The sequence below is a fragment of the Platichthys flesus genome, chromosome 10, assembly GCF_949316205.1.
Source record: "Platichthys flesus chromosome 10, fPlaFle2.1, whole genome shotgun sequence".
NCBI lineage: Eukaryota > Metazoa > Chordata > Actinopteri > Pleuronectiformes > Pleuronectidae > Platichthys > Platichthys flesus.
Window position 1 is genome coordinate 13,948,145 of NC_084954.1, and position 22,319 is coordinate 13,970,463.

Sequence of the window (22,319 nt, forward strand, 5' to 3'; positions counted from 1 at the left end):
AGTGGTAGAGATAATGGTTTCATCTTTCAGAGTAAAAGATGAGTGGACACAGTGTATTGTTAAGACCATTTATTTCCTCAATTTGAAAGAGACAAGTAAAAACAGTGTACAAAGTTTATATTATTTGTTTTACTAAAGCTGGTGTCCTCAGTCTCAGGAAAAACGGGAGGGCAGGTACAAAACAAAAAAAGTTGAAATAAAAAGTATAAAATGCATTTCCCTATTATCAGAAGATGGCAGCAAAGGGTGAGTGTGCATAGGAATAAGTAACAATCAGATTGAAAAAAAAAAACTGAACAGGATATTTGCAAAATGATTGAAAGTGAACACAAAAATCGTAAAAACCATTACATTCAATAACGTATGATGCACTTTTGAAAAATGATTATCTGTCATCGTAAAAAATACTGAAGCACTTTTGGAAACCTCCTTGTACACTTTGAAATAATAATAATAAAAAACCAAAACAGTTTCAGTTCCCGTGAGTCTCAGTTTAGCCTCGGCCGTCTGTAAAAAGGGGAGAATCATTCAAACAAATAAGTTTTATTTATTTGTTATCCACATTTGAATTTACATTATAAAAGAAGTTAATTTAGTCTTTACCAACCATAAAGTACAAATAAAGAGTCCAAATACAATCATTTTAGGGCAGCAAAGTGCATATTATTGGCACAGTAAAACTCATTTTAGTCGACGCTGGTCTCATAAATAAACTCAGAAGCTCGTGAAGGGGGAGGCAACCCCCCCCCCCAGAAAAAAAGCAACTCAAAAAGATGACCGTGTGTGTGTGTGTTTACCCCCATAAAGCCCAGTTTTTTTACACAGTATTCCTAAAGAAGTGTATTTTGTTTAAGTGACCTCACTGAGGCTGCGACGAATGCACTGGGTGGTGGAGAATAATAATTAAAAAAAAACAACACCCAATACTGTTCTGTACATGGAGGAGAAACCCAGAGGAGAAGAGTTTCTGAGCGATGGCCCCGTCTGCAGCAGAACGTCCAGATATGAAGGCATCAGGAACTATAAGCACTTAATTCAGGGAGGGAGGGGGAGGATTTACGTGATACGCTGACGAGGAAACTGTGAATGGGGGAGGTCTGTCTCTCATGGACTCTGATGTTTGAACAGGTAACAACAGGCGTCCAGGGCAGGCCGGCTTTCTACCTTAATGATTAATCACTCTGCATTCTCTGCGTGTCTGTCGCTCCTCACGTCAGACTGTATTGCACTATTGATTGATCAGACCCATCGAGGTGCGGCGGGATGACGATACAACAGACCGACTGACTGGTGGAAGAGTTTTGCGTCAGATAAGTAGAAACGTAAAGAATAAAAAGAAATTCCTCTCCTACCTTTAGGACAATCAAACATGCAAGTGTGCAGAAAGGTTGACTTTATTTTGATACGGTACATTCACGTTAGAAAACCAGAAATGTCTCGGTCTGTCTGAATGGTGTTTGAATTGGTCAGAAGTCGTAAAGAGGAAACTACTCACTCACACCCAGACCCTCTGCTCACATGTTGGTTTTGGTCCACAGAATGCCTGTTTCTATTTAAAACTGTTCAATATGTTCGCTATAAAATGGCCCTTCTCAAAACATTATAGCAGTGGCCTAATTTGTGCATAATGATACATTTCCCATGTCATTATGGTGTATGGACGCCTGCTCAGTAAAAAACAAAGCAACCAGGAAATGCAGGATAGTGTTAACCCTCTCTCTCTCTCTCTGGTATCGGTCTTCAGAGGCCGCGCACAATAACCACAGTAATATTGGTGTTTTTTATCTCCTCTCCTCTGTAAATAACACAACTTTCAGACTGGGAGTGTTGCATCCAACGACGGCATCTGCAGACAACGCTGGGAGGGCCGGGCTGTGTTGTGCCCCCCCGGTGTGTTTTTCGAGAGTGCAGTCGGGCGGGTAGCTGGGCGAGGTTGAGTGGGGTGATGGGGGGGATTGGGCGACGGTGGGACCAGAGGAATGTTTTGAGAGTTGTTCAGGCCGTCCCGCTGGCAGAGTAGGAGAACTGGGGGAAGTGGGGTCTCTGCTCGCTGTCGAAGGACTCCATACTGTCCTCTGTACGGGACAGACAGGAAGAGCAGTTAGTAGAGCCTAGGGCGGCTGACATGACAATGTAGAGCATGTGTTTACTTCTCTTTAATTCTCCCTTTAACATATCTGTGTATTAAACCACTGAAATGACCAGTGAGAGGTGGATGGACAGTTTTAATGCAAAATTTGGTTTTATATAATGTCATGAAGTTGTTTGTATAAATGGAACAGACATTTATTCATAACCAGCTTCTCAATTGATTTTTGTGATAATTACAGTAAACATGGATTGAGTTGGGCCCCCCCCCCCCTCCAATGTATTTATATTAACCTGTTGTCTGCAGGTACAGCTGACTCGAGACCTTATCAGAATGAAAATCATTATCAATGATTTATTGATATATGATTCTTTATTGCCTGGTGTTAACAATTATTAATATTCTTATATCTATAACTGGTTTTGTCATCTTAGGTACACAGTTGTTCCTGGTCTCTCCCGTCAACCCAACCGGTCAAAGCAGATGGCCGCTCACACTGACTCTGGGTCTTTTGAATTCCTGCTACTATGTAAAGTGCTTTGAGAGGACACATGTTGTGAGTGGTTTTATACAAATAGAACTAAATGTAATTGAATGCAAACTGAGATACTGGATTTACCTGGACAGGTTCTAACTATATATCCTAATCTGAGTTGAAGCACTTGTTAAATTCGATCATTCTAGACCCAGGAGACGCAATGTTTAGAAAAAACTGTTGAATCAGCTAGAAACCACCGTAAAAGCATGTTAGAGTTTTATTTTTATTCAATGACCATCTTAGTTGAGAATCAAACACGGAATGCTCGGTGTGCTTGGTCGTTATATCCGTATTGGTTGGTTTGACTTCTATAACTTTCTAAGGATAACAAAATATTCATTCAAAAATAAGATTTTTAACAATATCACATAGTCCCACTACTTTTAGTATATTTTACTATTTCACTGTAACCATGTATTCTCCACAGATAGTGGCTATCAAATGCATTTGGTTACATTGTGAGGTTTGTGGCGCTGGCTCTCCAGTAGAGGGCAGACTGCTCTCAGGGGAGCTACGTAAGCCCACAGAATGGTTTCTTTACTCCCATGATTAAATCATTCAATGGAATATTTTTGTGCAGAGGGAAAAACTCAAACTTCATGAGTTTTTATTGTTTCTCTCATGAACCTGACACTTGACATTTTAATGTAAAATTGAAATTAAAGGATATAATTTTGGGGTTTTAAAATAACTTCCATCTAATTCAGTGACACTGACTTAAGTAAGCAATATTTCAAGGATCAGTGGTTGAGTATCAAAAGTAAAGTTTGAGTTCTGTTTGAGTGAACAGAAAGTGTAATCTCTCATTTTTAATAAAGCCTCATGGGGAGGAGGAGGGAATGTATCATACAAGTTTGATGGCAATTAATCTTCAGTCCATTTAGCAGCCTTCCAGTCACACGTTGCCATGAGGCACCACTTGATGGTTTGATATTCTGTTTGTCTGAATGTGAAGTTCGGTCCTACCTTGTCCGGGTGGTGTGATAGTGATGGTCTGTGCTGTGAACTCCTCGTCAAAATATCGCGTGTCTGTTTCCGAGGTAACTTGGGGCTTAAATGGCGGAACCAGCTGTTGGAGAGGAGACAAGACAAACATATCAGCACATCTGCACATTCCCTGAGTTTCCCTAACAGTTTTCGGTCTGATGATGATCTGTATAGTCTCGCCTGTGGCTCTCTGAGTGACGTAACTTTATTTATCCCTTGAGGGATGGCGGCTATCTGAGTTTGGAGTCTGACAATCACAAAAGAATGAGTGAGAAACATGGCGACACGAAGATTTGAGAAACTGACCTTCTTTTCATAAACGTCCTGCCATTCGATTGCCGCAAAAAACTTGTGCTGCATGATTTCCTTGGCATCGTCAGGCCCTCCACCTAACCTGGAAGACGCGAAAGGAAAAATCTGTTTAACCACTGCACTGACTCTCAGGTTTGTGATCTGCTACATGAGAGGAACGTGGCGGATGTTCCTCACCTCTGCATGGGGTCTTTCTTGAGAAGGCCAGAGAGAAGCGAGCGCGCTTCGGGTCCAAGTGTCCGTGGGAAGCGGATGTCTTCCATGAGGATGAGCTCAAACAGCTTCTCGTGGTCCTGGTTGTAGAAAGGAAGCCGGCCGCACATCATCTCGTACATCACCACACCCAGACCCCACCAGTCCACAGCACGGCCGTAGTCGTTGTCTTCTAGCACCTAGGGGACGAGGAAGGGGGTGAAAGTTTATTCAGTGCAGCAGTTGGCTTGCTCTTGAGCTATTCTAACTTCATGTTAAGGGGGAATAGAATGAAGGAGTTTGATTATTTATGTGCACTTGTCCATTTATTAATTAAATATCTATAACTCTTGTCCTTTTGAGGGTTGAGGGGGCAGCTTGAGCTAATCCCAGCTGTCATTCCTGCGAGAGGCGGGGCTACCCTGGACAGGTCACTGGCTGTACAAACAACCATTCACACCTACAAACAATTCAGAATCTCCATTTAACCTCACTTCAAACTGCATGTCTTTCGACTGTGGGAAGGAGCCACAGTACCTGTAGAAAACCTACGCAGACAACAGGGGGGGACATGCAATCCCCACACAGACAGACCCAGGCTGAACCAGAATTCGAACCAGGAATCTTCTTGAGGCAACATTGTCAGTGCCGAAAATCTCTAACCCTTAGTGAGGTGATATGATTCAAGCAATACGCTTGTGTTTGGGCATTACAACGTTGTGCAGACAGCAGCTCTTTAGGCCAGACACACAAACCCTAAAGCAACTGGGTTGCCCCCATGACCCCACCCACCCAACATAATCACCTGCTCTCACCCACTGGTCTGGGCTTTTGAGGCAGCCACAGCCAGCACTGACTCACATCTCACATTAGGAGCTGGGATAGAGTTTCCCTTGGAGCCCTGCATATTTAATCACCGCAGGCCTCTCCACACATTCATAGACCCAGATCAACAAGCAGCAGAGGTGTGCGTCACTTCAATAAGCAACAGTGTGGCAACAAACACACACTGGGTCTTGGAAACAAACAGCCTCATGAACACCACCAGAGTCAGGAAAATATTTTGTCTTATCATTTCCATAGGATGACTTTTCTTGGCAGTTCTTACTGAGAAAAACGTATCCGGTGCTGTGCTCACTGAACAGTGCAACCTGTTGCATGACTAATGTGCTGCTGAGCAGAGTTGTCCCAAGGTCTCTGGGGACATGTACTGGATTCTACCTTGCCAAGCGGATGTTGAAGGTGAAATCAAGACAAGGAGAACAGTCTGTTCTCTCAAACCTCCAGCAGCGTGATGCTAAGCAATTTAGACCTAAAAATAGACGCTTAGGCAAAAAGACGTGGGCGGATTAATAGAATGAGATATGGACCCAACAGTGCAAAGGCTGAGAGAGGGTCCTGGAAAACAGATGGACGTGTCCGTAAAAGGTACAAAACTACTGTGTGTGCATGTGCACGCAGCTGTGCATGTGTCTGTGGGCACTTGTCCTGGCGCTGCGGTGAGTGGTGAGCATCAAGGAGGAGGACTAGGAGGGCAGGGGGAGTAACGTGAAGCCGGTGTGGGGCTAGGATTACTGGGCCGGCTCTATTTCCAGCGCTGCTGTCGTGTGATTCACACCGTGCGACAGCTGGGCCTGCAGCTGCCCCATATATGTAGAAGAGCACCACAGCTGTGAAGCTGCCAGGAGCGCAGGAGCCAAGCTCATCCCTCATATACGTAACCAGGACTGCTTTCCTCCCTGCCTGCCTCCCTGTCTGCCTGGGCCCCAGCCCCAAATACTGTTACACTGCCCCAAAGGAGCACACACAGGGAGGAGAGAGGGAGGAGAGAAGAGAGGATAAAAGCACAAACACTTGCTGCTGCTCCCGAGCTGCACTCTGTACACTGCACTTTTTTGCTCACGCTGACAGCCATTAATCTTCAAAGCTTGTGAATCCAGATCAGTTTCGGTGCCTAGATTAAACCAGTATGCATTTTTTTTTAAACATATTCCCTAAAAGCCAATTCCCTCAACCAATAATGGTTTTCTTCTTGTAACTGCTTAATAAATGTGACAAAGTGAATTTCCCTTCCTCCAGAGAGAAACTGGTCTGGCCTTTATTCATAGATTGGGTCTCTCCTCCCTCTCCCTCTCTCTCCCCCCTGCTCTGGGTGGAATATTCCCAGACGTTACAGCATTCCTGTGCAGCACACACAACAAGGTCATTGTTTACTGCAGAACAACCTGTAACACTGCCTGGCCCGCACTCCATAGAGAAGCTCGCCAGCGACCCTGTTGCCATGGTAACGCCCCCTGATGTCTCCCTGCTCTCCGCTGTGGAGGCTGGAGGTGTCATCGACTGTGCTTCTCTGTGGAGGAGCAAAGTGGGCTAGGGAGAGCGCGGCGTGGAGAGGTGGAGAACTCAGGAATAAAAAAAAAATTTGAGGTTTATAGTGTAAAGAATAAACTCCTTTTTCCTTCATTGTCCAGATGTGAGGAGATAAATATTCACATACTAGGCCAGCGTTAATGGCCTGGCGCTGATGACTGACTGATGAAAAGGACAGGTATGTGTTGTGAGGCAGTGGGATTGTGTGCTCTAGCTCTGCCCAGGTCAGGTGAAGCATCCGCTGGGCAGCAGTGGGTGCTGTGGCTCTCTTTGTGCCACACAACAGCTGTAAGCAATGTTTGTTTCCCCCCCCCACCCTCCACCCTCCAGGGGCAGAAGCTCACATTTCCTGAGGCGCTGCCAACCAATAACCCCTCCTCTCAGAAACAGAAAATTCCAAATGGAGGCTAAAAACAACGATGCGGCAACTGTGTCAACACGGACACCCTTCTCCCGGAAAACATTTTTATGGCAACAGGCAAAGGGGCTCCTACAAACACACCATACTCACAATGAAATATTGAGTTACATGGCCCACTCCAACACTTGTCATACCTGCACGCAACAGGGAGTCGCCACACCCATCCCCAAACAGCAAACACGAGAGCAGGCTGCCTTGCCCTCGGCACACGGCACACTCATTAACTCGACTTTAGATGGAGATTAGAAAGGCATTCTGGGACAGCTGCCTTTTCTTCCACGTGCTTCTTATCCACTGTGGTCAGAGAACACATACTGAATGCTAGACAAGGTGCTGTGCAAATACTGTTTAAATATAAAAGTGCTCAATCAATGTAGAACACACACACGCCATATTAAATAAACTTCTGTGAAGCTGGGATAGTCACCAGCCTGAGCTATGCACCCAGCTCATCCCCACCCGCCATCCAACTTTTTAGAAAATTTGGTTTTCTATGGGTGTTTATCTGCAAATCCTTTAATTCGATCTTAGCCTCTCTTCTGATTGGCTAACTGAACCGTTCTTGCCACAGCTCCAGAGAGAAGCACGAGGAACCTGTATCGCATACGCAAATGTTCCAGTGGCAAACCTTTCCCTTCAATGACAATATGTGCAAGCAAGGGGGCAAATAAAACATTATTTTTTTGAGGAAACGCAGCATGGATTCAAGTGAAGTTCAACTAAGGGGAACTTAGACCCATGATACTCACTACACATTTGCACATGAGAGACATGTAAAGCAATATTCAAATGTTAGTATTAAAAGCCAAAATGTACCTTCTCATGACAATATCACAATTAGGGAGAAAATATTTCCGATACGTCGGCCAATATATATTCGTTTTTTTCCTGTTATTTTTTGAAAACTAAAAATATACAACCAAATATATAGAAATTGAATAAAGATTTTTTTTCTTCTTTTTTTTACGTAACATGTAACCATAGATTAAATGTATATCTTTTCTGCATTGTTTCTTTTGTAAAACAAAGGTTTTCATATCATTGCATGTTGGCCAACAAATGCCAAAACTGATATGTCAATTTTAATAGTCGAGGATACATTTATCAGGCTCTAACAAAAACACCAGAAAGTGTAGAACACGGGACCTTTAAGTTGCTTTGTTGGCTCAATGTGGCAAATTACTTAGCTTGTTGGATTTTCATTTGCTTTGGCACTGATCTGTTCACACCTACAGAGAATTGACTTTGATGTAAGAGAGGAATATAAAATTATATCTCATATAGAAAGAAACACTTCTATGGTTACCTCAGGTGCGAGGTACTCTGGCGTCCCACAGAACGTTTTCATGGTGGCACCATCTACGATCCCCTCCTTACACAGACCAAAGTCTGTGATCTTTATGTGTCCATCTTTGTCCAGCATGAGGTTTTCCAGCTGAAGAAAACAGGAAGAAGAATACAATCAAATGAAGATGTAAACCAAGTCAGAGGCTCATGGGAATTAACAATAAAATAATTGTGGGAGGTGAGGGGAATACACATTTGTTAATCTACAAAGAATCAGGCTGCAGCACTGTCTATAATAGGAATCATAATATCCTAAATAATAAAGCATGTGTAAAGTGAATGACACATTGTTGCTTCCCATCTGAGGACGAGTTTGAGTTTTCTCTCATGTTTGTATACTACAGTCCCTGACAAAAGTCTTGTCGCTTGGGTACAAGTTGACCTTAAGTGCCCCTCAAATATATTTGTAATCAATTTTTTTTTTTTTTACAAGAAATGGCTAATTTCAATCCCAACAGCTTTTGAAATAATGTTTTGGTGCCAAACGAAACTGCTGAAAAGCATTCTAACGTTCATAGCTTGGTAAAGCCCACTGAGTCAGTTTTTGAAAAGACAAAAGTCTTGTCGCCTTGTCATTTGGTGCACCCAATCCTAGATTACAGCCTCACCTGTGATCAATAATTGATCAATCAATTAGTGGGTGGGTATGAAAAAAAAACAGCACACCAGACCTTCACATCAACTGCAACTTGACCTCTGACAACATGCCTAAGATTCACCCTAAGACCAAAGCGTTGATTATCAAGAGGCTGAAGACCAGCGTCAAGTACAAAGAATCTTGATGAACTCTGAATGGCATGGAAGACTGCTTTCTTTGCTATTCCTGATGACTTCATCAAAAAATGTATGAATCATTGTCGAACCGCATGGATGCAGTCCTTCAAGCTCATGGAAGTCATACAATATATTTAATATGGATCTCACAGCACCACTACTTAATTCACTGATGTTATGCAACATATTTTTGTATTTGAAGTAAATTATTTGTTCAATTTGCACATTACTCTCTGTAGGCGACAAAACTTTTGTCTTGCCAAAATCTGACCTTTCTGTGTTCATTAAATGATCAATCTTTTTTCAGTGAAGCAGATTTATTTTAATATATACATACATACATAATTTCGGAGGGTTTTAGCTTTCATATGAGCCATTTCTAAAACCAATGGATTAATTAGAAGTCAGGTTATAAGCTGTTGTTTCTACAAAATGGATAAGTGACAAGACTTTTGTCAGGGACTGTACTGCAGGGGCCACTTAAAATGTGCCTCTGGGACCTCGGCTTGTGTTCAACCAGTTTGCAGCTTTCCTGAGAGTATCATCCAAACAACATCACATTCAACACTGTACTTCTTTGGATCCTCAGCGATACACCTGCCATGTTTTAGTAATGTCCCCTCTCTGCTGAATGAATAGTGACAGGGTGACAGCGTAGAGGGTAACTGGGAAGACAATGCACTTCCGTGGGTCCTCACTAATACACTCACAACCTCTGAAGCCAATCAGATATAATCTCATTAAATACACAGTGACAGATATTCCTTTATATATAGTTCAATAAAGAAAGGTATCTTCATGTGCAAAAAATGAACCAGTCCATCCATTTCTTCAGTTGTGTAAAAATGTAACATGTAAAAAAAATGTAATTAAAAGTAGAACAAGCATATGTAAGAATAATGAGTTCAATCAGAAAACTCTGACACTATCAGCCTTTTTCGACAAACAAACTTTTTTGTCTCCATCTAAAAGAACATATTTTGTTTTTTTTTGTATTTCAGGCACTACCATTTTATGTACAAATAAAAAAAATTGAATTTACACAAGTAAATGGAAATCTGCCTAGTGAACTTAAGTACAGGCAAAGTGACCTAATGGCCTAAAGGATGTGCATCATGCAGTGTCATGCCTTGAAGCTGCATGGCCTTTTAATATCAGCTTGCCCTCCCTCCCCCCTCTCTCAGTTAAAGTCACCTGGCAGCTGTAGCTCACACGTGGCCAGCAGCGCCCGGCTAGAGTCAGCACATCCTCCATTCCTGCTACCCTGGCATTTTCAGGAGAACCCAAGCAGGCTGGGAGCCTGCCTCGTAAACCCAAGGGACAGAGGGAGGGAGCGAGTGCTGTGCTGACCTGGCTGGTATAGTTTTATCAGCTGGAAGTAGGAGGCCCACAGATGCCACTGCAACACTGATAACCCCCTATATCCTTCATGCCCTATCAGTCTGCAGCAACCATCTTTGATATCATCCTGAGAATATAAATTCTATATTTATATTGAAAAGAAGCAGCTGAAACCTGGAAACCCTTATATTCTCTGATGCTTAACAGATATTGCTATAATTTACTCCCTGTTAACTAACAGTGTTTAACTGCCAGCTTATGACCCCCCCCCCCCCCGACAATACTGTATGCGTCCTATAAAGGGAGGCCGTGGCGATCTGTTTCAAGAGGACCGGTGGTTATTTCTGCCTAACTGCAGTTAGAGTTGACCTGGCCGAGCCTCCCTCCAGCTGCACTGAGGTCTGGAGACCGATCTGGGGGAGGCAGATCAATAAGACCTGGCCACTGCAACTGTTATGGATGGAGGCAAACCCTATTTATATCCTGCCAGGGGAGAAATGAAGGGAAGGGAAGGAAGGGTGTGTGTCTGTGTGAGTGTAAGTGTGTGTGTGTGTGTGTGTGTGTGTGTGTGTGTGTGTGTGCGTGCGTGCGTGCGTGCGTGCGTGCGTGCGTGCGATGTTTGTTTGAGGTTGAATGTGTGTTGGGGGGGGTGCAGCAGCAAAAGAGGCTGACAGCGAGGACGAGAGAATGTCCCTTTTACCTTTAGATCTCGATAGACCACGTTTCTTTCAGAATGAAGGTAGTCCAGCGCCGACACTATCTCTGCACCGTAAAACCGTGCCCGCTCCTCCGAGAATACCCGGTCTCTTGACAGGTGGAAGAAAAGCTGAGGAGAGAGAAACAGGGGAGATTGACAATAACGATAAAGAGGACCAATGAAGAGAGAAAGACTTGTTCCAGACTGTTTGCAGATGTGCAAATGTAGTAATGGTTAAAATGGTTTACCTCGCCACCATTTGCATACTCCATGACGAAGCACAGGCGGTCATGTGTCTGGAAGGAGTATTTCAGTCCCTGCCGACAGAACAAAAAAAAACGTTCTAAGTGGAACAGTGTGATGTTTCCAGCAAAGTCAGGAGTAAGACATCCTCTGAGGAACACCATAGGTAGATATCTTACCTTGAAATAACAGTTTCAACATCATTTGATGGTACACCCATGTATAATAGGGAGAATGGCATAAGTGTCTTTGTTAGAGTGCTCAATGGACACTCTGGTGTACCGTGCTGAAACAATACGACCTGCTTTACAGCATAATTCACACACAAGCTATGAATAAGAAACCCTAGTTGCCATTCTCAGTGCGGACATCATGGCAGACCTCTGAGGGAACTGTCAGAGGAAATATAGAGGAGGAAAAGAGAAAGGGAGCGACTAAGAAACTGAAAAATAATTCATATCAGAGCTAATGGCAACTTTGGCTTGTTTGCTATGTTGTGCTGATCTGCTTGTTTAACATTTGGCTGTGTAAGTCAAGTTGTTGACTTGCTAGCGTATCATCAGAAGTCAAGTAATTCCATTTCAATAAAGGTTTAACCAAATAAGTCCATGTGATTTGAGACACATTGTGTTCGGACATGGATAACTGCGTCGGCTACTTGCTTGCTGTGTTAGCTTGTATGCTACAGTTCTACTGATTGCGGTCAATGTAAAAATGCTTACTTGTTTAACAAGCTTGAGTATACCCGAGAGCAAATCTAGCATTGTGTTGCTTTAAACAGTGGAGTTAAATGTAACTTGGAACATTTCAATCCTTGTTTTGCACTTTTAGCTACAAATTCAACACAACCATCAAATGAAAAGCGAAATATGAAAACCTCAGCACGGTGTGTCCAGTGTGCTGAGGCTTTTTAACAACTGCTGTGCTGCAAACACGGGTCCACTTCATTGCACTGAGCACATTGCATTAAGCGTTGCCTCCCCCCACCTCTTGTAACTAACATTTTGGAGGAGCTTTTCAATTCAAGACTTAGAGTAAGGGTTAACAGATTGAAAAGAATGCCCAGTGTTGCAGAGTGCCTTTATAAGAACAGCTCTTCACAACATTCCTGGTGAAAATGCCCTTTTTCTTCTTAAAGGATGCTGGATTTCTGTGAGTTAGAATAAGGTTTGGTTTAGGTATATGGATGAGCTCCTTACTGTCAAGAACGGATGCTTTGAATTCTGGAGGACTCTGTTCTCTGTGAGAGTGTGCGCCACTTCATCCTGGAAAAAAAAGCCACACAGTGTTAGTACAACTCCCACACAATGGCTAAAGATTTAGCTATCAGTCAATGCACACACCACTGATGTCCCCCTCCAATAGTGTTTAACTTGCTCAATGGCCTCCACTCACTTTTGCTACAATCACTTCCTTCTTTAGGATCTTCATGGCGTAGTAGCGTCCTGTGGCCTTCTCCTTTACCAGGATAACTTTGCCAAAAGTGCCTTTTCCCAGGAGTTTGAGGTATTCAAAGTCGTCCATAGTCTGGAAGGCAAGAGGAAAGAAAGTGGCATCTGGTTACAAACAGAAGCATGAACAGACCTCATCCTTTAACTAGCCAGGAAACACAATCCGACTGACAACAACACAAAAGAGTTTAAGGCACTATTTCACCTACCATGCAATTTCCATTCCTCTAATGGTTTGGCCTATATGTGGTTGTGTCTCAGTTAACCTCTGACCCTGGCACTCAGGGGAATGTTGAAAATGGTTGTGCGAGGGACATCCAATCCGGTTGCCTTGGACCTTTATGCCATGACACGTGTGGGGGTTGTGAAACAAGATGGACATGCTATCTGGTGCTAACCCACCCACGGCTGATGTTGGGATAGTAGAAGGTAGTTGGTTGGCTGAGGTGGTTTAAATGCAAATAAAGCAGAGTAGGGTGGCGGAGAAGATAAATGCTCAACCTAGAGGGAGAAGGACATACTCAGGGAGAGGAGTAATAAAGATGTTTGAGCTTGTCATTTATGGGAAACATAATTCTGACAGAAAAGGGTAATCTAAATTCTGAGAGATTTTTTGAGGTTTTGCAGAGGAATTCATGAGCTCTGCCTCTTGCATGCTCTATTCAGGTGCCAACGATCACCCGACTGTTCCTATTGCTTTAAACGTATCTGGCATAAACAATCTCCTGCAACATTTTTCACATGTGAAAGACAACCTCTGGAAAAAGTCCAGACTCACTTTATGGACATTTTTAGGAGTTTGTGATGATGGAAACGCTTCAGTGTGAGGGCAAATTGGAAAACAACAGGAAAGCTGGTCCGTACCACTTTTAGTCTAGGTTTGGTAAGGTAGACCTCCATGTCCATGGGGTCTGGAGACGAGTCCATCATCTCCTCCTCTTGTTTCTGCAGACCTTCAGCCACTGTCTGGATGGCTTTAGTCCATTCTTCCCTGAGGGAGACACGGGCAGCAGAAGAAAAAAAGATTACATCAGCCCATTTGCCATCATGCAAGCCCCGCAGCCCAATCACATAATTGTCTTCTTATCAACAGGAAGGCAATTTCAAGTGTGTGAGTTCTGCCAATAGCCAGTAGACCTTGTGCGAGTGCATAACAATGATTAAATGTGTATGTTTGAGAGTGTAAACCCACATGTTAGGGGAAAAAAACTGATAATCTCTTAAAACGCTAAACTGTTTTGTAGCAACAGGAGAAAGTGTAAATGATTTGTGTTTTGCTGCTCTGTGAGCTGAGAGGTGTGTGCTCCTCGCTTGCCTCTCCTCAGGGGTCTCCACGTGGAAGGTGCGCTCGATGACAGTGGTCCACTGCAGGCAGCGGATGATAAATGTGTTGGGCTTGGGCCGTTCCGTCTTCATCAGCTGGCACTCTGACCACAGCAGGGGAGGGAACCAGTGTGAAGGGGAGCAGAGGGAGAGACAGACCCACAGTTATAGCCATTTATCTTTATTGCCACCCTAACAGACACTGTCGGCCAATTTGGAAAAGAACAGGTGCACTTTGGTGGAGGAAAACATCTCAGAACCTTAACTTGTCATCTTCTTAAAACATAAATTCTGCCAATATGGGTTTTTAATATAAAATCTGTCATGTTAAATAAATATCAAATATGCTTGAACACAATGTCTAAATAAAACTATAATTAAATAAATAAGTTAAGTTTGCTATATTTATCATATTGAAGTTTTGTTTTATTAAAAAACGGGTAAACTTGCAAAGCCTGCAAATTATTTAGGTCACACTTTTAACAAATGAGTGACAGTTTTTCTTTTCCTTATTGATTTAACATTTAAAATCCTTTTTTATTATCTTTCTTTTCTCAGGAAGTAATTGTCTTGTAAGCAGTTTCGTGAAACAATTCCTCACAGCAGTCGAATAACGGAATTTAGAAAGCAGAGATTTCCATCTGCACCTCCTTCGCATTAACATCTGTTCCCAAATGAAACATGTCAGCAAATATGTCAGAACGTGACACAAAATGGCCTCTGTCTGATAGATGGAGGACAGGCAAGTGGACCACCACTGAGATCCAACATGGCTCCATTGTGGGTGAATATGTAATCCAGCTGCAGTGGCTCCGTCAGCGGCTGACGCGCCATGTGCGTCCTCTGTGGCGGGGTTGTAGTGGTGACAAGAACCCAAAGCCACTGCTGATGGAGGCAAAGAGGCTCAGAACGCAGCCCAGATGAATACTTGAAATGAGGCGGCTAATAACCACGATAACTCAAGAGTGTCGGGGAGGAAACGTTTTGTTAAACAAAACAGTATGCCGTCTAATTGCTGTGTTCAGTCATCTGCACAGCTTATCATAGCAACTTTGTCTGATGCGAAGACGGAGTGGGCACGGCTGCTCTGGGCAATTCTTCTGTCACAGTGCAGAAACAGAGAGTTTGGGGAAGACTTAAGCTGCTTCAGACCTGCACTGAACTTCGGATCAACTTCGGATAATCTCCAGACATTCTCCAGAGGTGCTCTAATGCAGATGTACAAGGCAAGTCCCTGGACATTCTGCTGACTGCCTTCGGCCAGCCCCCTAGTAAAAACTCTGGACGATGTCCGAATGAGCCCGTATTAGAACAGAGCGAGTGGGCAAAAATAGATATAATATACTAACATCTCAAATTATCTCACAGGTAAAGATGTCAAGAGAGCTTTCGGTGATAACAGTCGGCCGATGTGATTTAGACAAAAACACCTGATCTCCGCAGACTCATGAATAAGTCAAGTCCTGCGTCACCTCTCAACTGAACGCTTCTGAAATATCTGTTTAGTTGTGACACGTCTGAGCAGAGACTCTGCTGCTTCGTTGTTCATGTCATGGACACTGACATTTCTCATGCACAGAGCTTTGCCTTGGAGCGGTGCTAAAAGAAGCCCATAGTGAGGCTGCCGAGATAAAACTATAACTTAACGCTAATGTCACTATTCATATTCCTTTATAATAAAATAGAATAATAGAGTGATAATCTCTAATATTATAGGTGATTAACATTCATTCTTTTACCGCAATGGCACTTGGCATGACTTGTTTTTTCCGTTAATAATGACGCAAGAGGCATACGAAATCAAAACAAGCAGGTGAACATATTTGTTAACCACAATGCAGGTAAAAAACAGAATCAGAATCAAAACAAGAGTTACACAAGCTGCCAAGAAACAGGAGGAGAAAAGTTTCTTCAAAGCAGATACTCACGTGCTACGGAGAAGTTATTTAAGGGGGTTTCCAGCTGGTCGGGATCTTGCGGTCGCTCTTTGTAGCCAATGAACGTACCATCGCTCTTCAGGAGAAAATATCTTGGCCTCCAGGTCTTGATGTATTCTCCTGATATGAGAAAAAGATTGAGAAAGGACCACTGAGAAACAGGAGGCAAAATTAAACAACTCGTTACACAGTAATTGAGAGACCTCACACCGACGCACAACTGCTATGTTTATATTGTGTTTTCATGATTAATGGCGAAGCGGTGTCGTTCAATTACTTTCGGTGTTAATTCCCAGGGCTGCAACCCATTTTCTGCAGTCTAATTACTATGCTGTGCAGTGGCGCTCCCTAAAATGACCATTTTGTCACCGTCTCTCTGTTAGTGTAGGTCAGCTGCACGACAAATGGTTGGTTGAGTTGAGTCGGGACCCTTTCTCTCTCCTGGTCTGTTCCCCTTCACTTGAAAGAGTAGACTCTCGGGTAACATTCAAACTTTCTGAAAACTTTCTCAGAACATATCCTTGAACTGGTGAATTCAAATTTAAGAACAAAGTTAATGAATGTTCCTAGGAAAGAAGAAAAGTTATACTAAAAAGACTTATAACAGTATCACAACAATTAAGCATCATCTTTCTATTCCATTGTTGAATTAGACAATGAAAAAAAAACAGCAGCAGAATCTGAAAGTGTTTTTCTTAATTCCACACATTCTTCTTCCTTGTGTCTAGGTTACTCACAATGCAGCTAGCCTGCAGACAGTTCAGTCTGATATTTGGGTGTCTTAAAGATTGACAACATGCTGGCTCCCCAAAAGTGAAGCCAAAGCATCAACCTAACTGCCTGGTGACTGGCAGCAGTATAGGTCATAAGAACTGCCTTCTTCATGTTAGTGGACGGGACAGAGATTTGTTTAAAGTCAAACAATATGCCAAATACGTTTTTCTCAAAGACAGTTTCCGTCATTTTTAGGTAGTTCTCTAAATAGGATGAACAGTCATGATAGACAACTGAGACTGGCTCAGGATTGGTCAAATGCACTTATTGGTGCGACCTCCATTCCATATCCTGAAAACATATTTTAAAAAGTCTTTTAAACTCACTTTTTCTAATTCCAAGCCTGAAGATTTTTTTTAAATTTTCAACTTTGTAATCTTCAGCCCAAGGCAATGCTGACTCAAGTGAAACCACTTGAGACCAATTTGTCAGACTTCACTCAGCTTTATAACACTAGTTTCCATTTATGCAGAAGTATTTGGTTGAATTCCCCCTTTCAAAATACAGATGCTAGAACTGTAAATGTACTTTTATCCACAACTGCTTCTCTGTCTCTTCCCTATCAATTATTTTGCACCAACATCATCATGTTTACCAAAGTTGCATCGATTTTTTCCAATAAAACTTTCCCCATTTTCCAGACAACACCCATAACCTCAAGCCACGCATGTCCGTCCTGTTCACTTACACAAACCAGCATCACACAAATAAAACTCTGCAAATCACGTGCAGACGAAACCCAATTTATTCCGGTGATGCTTCAGGAAATGTTGTGCCAGATGTTGTGCAGACGGGGGGAGAAAAAAAAAGCTTACATACCATAACAAGGCAGTGGCACACAGCGGAGTGGGACTTGAATATTTATACAGGAAAAGTGTAATTTATTTTTAATCACGGAGCTGCATATTAACCCCATGCAGAGTCGTGGCAAGCTGTCCTTAATTGCCCCATTTCCTCCAACACAGAAGTGTGGTGTGTGTGTGTGTAGGGGAGAGGTGTCAATATGAGCTTCTGTTACCCTCCTTCAAATATTCACTTGTGACTGATGAAACTGATAACAGATCAGTCTGACCAAACAGCAGCTGAGTGTATGTTACTATAAAATATTTAAAGTGATGGCAAATGTTTTACATTGTCACTTTTCAATATTTGTCACTCCAGACTTGTCAGAATTATGAACTTCCCCTTCCTGCTCTCTAATGGGACATCCTCCATATGGCTTTTCTCAGTTGAGATAAAAAGGCAAGAAGAAAAAGAAAAGGACGCTTTAGAAGAGCACCCTCATTCTGGCAAACTTGACCACACACAGCAGCAGCATGAACAAGGCTATTTGTACACAGACAGCAGTACGTTTGGTGCCTCGCGCCTGTTTCAATGTAATTGAATTAATCGTGATGAGTTGTTTGTCCGTTTAAAACTACGAGCCTCACCAATAAACTCACACATCAGTCATCCACACGTGCACGCCGGTCTCCAGAGAATCCACATGCTTATCGTTATTTATCCCAAGCCTTCAAGAGAACCAGAATTCATCAGTTCAGCAAAGTGGTAGCTTCCAGACATCATTGGTGCAAAAAACGTTTAAAAAAAGCACAAAAGAGTTCGTTTTAAAAGTAGGATATGCAACTTTGGGCAATGGGGGGCCTCTCAATCAAAACAATAACAAAAGACCAAGTTGGATGATGGAAGCAGCCTGGGGACGTGGGAGTCTACCTTCATGATGAGGTAACAGTTTCAAGTTTTATCAATGTTTCGCAGCAAAAGTAAATGGATAATAACGAGTGATTAACACCGTGGAGGGTAAAAACAGCTGACTGGCTCACTGGCTTACAGAGTGTGTTTTCCCTTTCTCCTCTTTCCCCCGGAAGTTAAGGGAGAGACGGGCAAAGCCACGGGTAAAGCGGATATGACTAATTTTAAAGCCTTGAATAAAATTGGGGATTTCTCTGGGTTTGAACATTGTTAGAGACAGGTGGATAATGTAACTTCACAAGTCGATTCAATATATGTCATAGGTCATTTTAGAAATTTTAATGAAGACCTGTTACCTGTTGTATATTTAAGAGCAAATGCAGTCTTACAACATTAAGGTAGGAATTAAACCAACAGCCTGTTTGACACAACCACAAATTGCCTAAATCTTTCCGGGTGAACCTAGAAAGTCTACAAACTGAGCCTTGTTCTCCTCAGCTGGGCCCCAGCTGGTGCCTTGCTCTGTGGTCAGGTTTAGGCTGACCCATATCCCCCAGCTATAGTTCATGCCAGCACACACTAAAGGACAGTATGTGCACAATGCAGAGGCAGCATAATGAGGCCCCTACCTGACACCATGACACCACACAAAGGGCTCCAGCGTGCACTCTCATCGGTTAAGAGACGCGAAACTTCAGTTTGGATTCAGCAGGAATGCAGCAAATCACTTCCAGACTGAGCAAAGACCTCTTGTTCTTTATAGCAGATCCAGATCTCAAGAGATGTGTGTGCATGTAGGGGCTTATGTGTCCATAAATATGTGTGTGTGTGTGTGTGTGTGTGTGTGTGTGTGTGTGTGTTTGTGTGTGTCAATTAGTCACTGAGAGGTGTTTGTGTGTAAAACTGATTAAATCAACATCCAGTTTGGAAGTCGGTGAGCTTTGCCTGCCAGCTCCAGTGACGCACAGCACCCATCACAATTAGCATGGGTTTTCATTTGTGACGCAGCAGCGCATGGTGTGACGTGTGCAGTACTGGTATACGTTTCCCCAAACTGAGGCGGCCTCTGGCAAATGGATGCCGGGGGAGCAGACAATGATAGCACAACAACACAACCATGTGAACAAATCCGATGACAGAAGTTGATGACATTTAAAACAGCAACACAAGAGGTTGAAAACTCGTGGCAGACATTGATTCAGGACAAAATATCAGCGTTCGTTAAAAGGATCGCAATTTGGCGGCAGTGGGTGCAGACGGTTGCTAGCTACAGCCAGAGCACAAACAGCTCGTACTTTTACAGTATCAACCAAATCACCATGGTAATTAAAGACAGGAACTGTTAAACTAACAGTCAGGGATCACGTGAAACCGGTAAGCATTTCATCCCCACTGTGATACAAACACACATTTTTCACATGTGGTTGTAAAAAAGGCTAAATTGTTTGTGTGCCTTTTCAGCACTGTGACACACAATCTGAAAATAAATGACCACCACAGATATGTAAATCCACTTCTGCAACTCAAATTCTTAGCAAGTGCCTCCTCTTTCTAGACACTGCAACTTCCTCGTCTGTGACCACAAACAGGTCACATGACAACAGTGGAAGCAGCTATATCCGGTTGTCTGTCTGTGTGTATGTGTGTGTGTGTTTGTCTCCACCACTCTGAAGCTCAACCCCACACACAAACAGTTTGCCCCTTAGAGAGTAAGCAACAAAGATGACCCTTGTCAGCTTCCCATTTACATCAAGTTCCCCTTCTTCTCCTTTTATTCTGCTCTATTTTCCACGCTGTGTCTTTCGTAAGCGCCAACGAGACAAGAACCCACAACTGAGAGATTTGCTCAATTTAATTTTTTTTGTAATGACTCGAACAGGAGATTAAATGTGAGCAAAGAATTTATTATTAAGGTAATAATGCACAAATAATAAAATCATTCCATTCACTAAATATTTTCCATATAGTAGCTCCAAGTAGATAGATAGGAGATATGACTTGACTTTGACGCTTTGAAGAATAGACTCCAATGCATCCTGTGTACAGTGAGAAACAGTGCAGACTGCTGACAGAAGACAATGGGGCCACAAAACAACAGAGGAGAGCCTTCTGCTTTTGAGTCAGTTCATCAACACTGTGTTCCAGTAAACTAAACTCTTTTGATGTCAACGTGTTCTCCAAAACAGGAAACTAGCCAACAGACAGACTGACCACAACCTAGATTAGATAAAACCTGCTTCAAGTGTCGGGTTTGACTGCAACAGAGTCGACAGACTCTGCCGCGAGGAAGCATCCACTAAATGTCCCTGAATCAAATGCTTTTCTAATACATGTAAAGTGTGACAGCGCACATGTGACTCAACTCAACCAAATTAGGGGAAATACGGCGGAGAGGGAAGACTGATTTGACACCAGATGAGAGATGAGAGAACTCGAGGGGATGAGAAAGCTACACAGTGTGCAAAGAGTTGTGCTGAGTGGAGCGGTAGTGAGACAGATCACTACATATGTTCCCCACATATGTACGACTGCGCGTAGGGGGTGCGAGCGCAAGTGAAGTGTGTATGAGCAATGCATAATGTGTGTGCGTGCGTGTGTATGGGAGGAGCTGTCAGGGCCTGATAGAGTGTCTTTACATGACAAGCAGCTGCTGAGGCCTGGGATGCGCGCTGGGCAAAGTGGAAAATAATGAACGGAGAACCGCTGCCAAACACAACAGAATTCATCTTTATTTGCCAACTGCTGCACGGGCCCTATGTGTGGACAGCTCCAGCACGCCGTCGACGCGCCCTCTATATCCTTAACACACACGCTGAGAGAACAGGTTCAACCACAGCTGTACACGGTGGAGCATGTCTGTTTGCGTATGCATGAGCACTATCTGTAAAAATACTGGTGCGTGATCTGAAAGGGTAACCACCAGAGTGGTTTGAATATTGGGAGATTTGTTTGTAGAACTGTATTTAAAAGGTTGGGTTTGTACGTGATTTCTTAAACACTGTTAATCTGTTTCGTTGAAATCCTCTTCATATCCTGATAGATCTCGATAAAAAAGGTTGATATAGACAAGAATAAAAGCTGGTGTCTGGCCTTCATATAGGACTGTAATGAACACAACCAATCATTTCATTCAAATTAAACGATCAGTTGGTTAACATGGCACAGACCGAAAAACGTAGAATGCTTCAGACATCAGGGAGAGAGAGAGAGAAAGAAAGATGACAGAGAATGACAGAGGTTAATGGCTGTTTCCGAGAAGCGTTTCGTTCAGTCCGTCTCTACATGACAACGTCGGGAATGCTGAGGTCCCAGCTGCCGTAGCATGTTGGATTTAATAACACACATCATTCAACATTCATCATCCCAGTGTCTAGTCAAACCATCAGCTCTGTTGCTTCCTCCCGTTCTGTCCCATCATCTTATAGACTTTCAAAACATAGTATTGCACCAGTCATCTTGCACCTTGTCTCTCTCACACTAACACACACACTCACTCACAAACAGACACACACACACAGTGAGAGGGTCAGACAAAACACGTCTCTCAGTGCCTACACCCAGTGGTTGGACTTCCTGCGGGGGCTGCTGTTGGGTTTTGTCCCTGTCTGGCCATTCATAGCTTTGGGATGAGAGGAAGGGAGCCAGTGGTAACTGCGTGAACTGTGCATGTGAGTGGTGAGAATCGGATGAGAAGGGAGGGGGGGTGGGGGGGTTAGACGGAGGTTGAGGATTAGGGAATCTGAACTCCAAAGCGAGGGAGGAGGAGAGTGGGGGGCTGTGCCTTTTGTTGGTTTTTCCTCACCCGCCCCCGCCATCCTTTCGGCCCTTTTC

General features: G+C 43.2%; 1 protein-coding gene across 2 annotated transcripts in view; it reads right to left on the reverse strand.

Moving 5' to 3' along the window:
• Positions 1 to 54: 54 nt before the first annotated feature.
• Positions 55 to 22,319, reverse strand: part of akt1 (v-akt murine thymoma viral oncogene homolog 1) — a 34,669-nt gene continuing 12,404 nt past the window's right edge. For both annotated transcript variants that reach the window (XM_062398103.1, XM_062398104.1), the window contains exons 3-14: positions 16,014 to 16,142; positions 14,078 to 14,189; positions 13,627 to 13,753; positions 12,707 to 12,838; positions 12,511 to 12,576; positions 11,317 to 11,385; positions 11,072 to 11,197; positions 8,216 to 8,344; positions 4,104 to 4,318; positions 3,921 to 4,008; positions 3,594 to 3,696; positions 55 to 2,075 (exon numbers count right to left, since the gene is read on the reverse strand). In XM_062398103.1, coding sequence (XP_062254087.1) covers positions 1,996 to 2,075; positions 3,594 to 3,696; positions 3,921 to 4,008; positions 4,104 to 4,318; positions 8,216 to 8,344; positions 11,072 to 11,197; positions 11,317 to 11,385; positions 12,511 to 12,576; positions 12,707 to 12,838; positions 13,627 to 13,753; positions 14,078 to 14,189; positions 16,014 to 16,142 — 1,376 coding nt within the window. In that variant the 3' untranslated portion in view covers positions 55 to 1,995. The remainder of the gene's footprint in view (positions 2,076 to 3,593; positions 3,697 to 3,920; positions 4,009 to 4,103; positions 4,319 to 8,215; positions 8,345 to 11,071; positions 11,198 to 11,316; positions 11,386 to 12,510; positions 12,577 to 12,706; positions 12,839 to 13,626; positions 13,754 to 14,077; positions 14,190 to 16,013; positions 16,143 to 22,319) is intronic.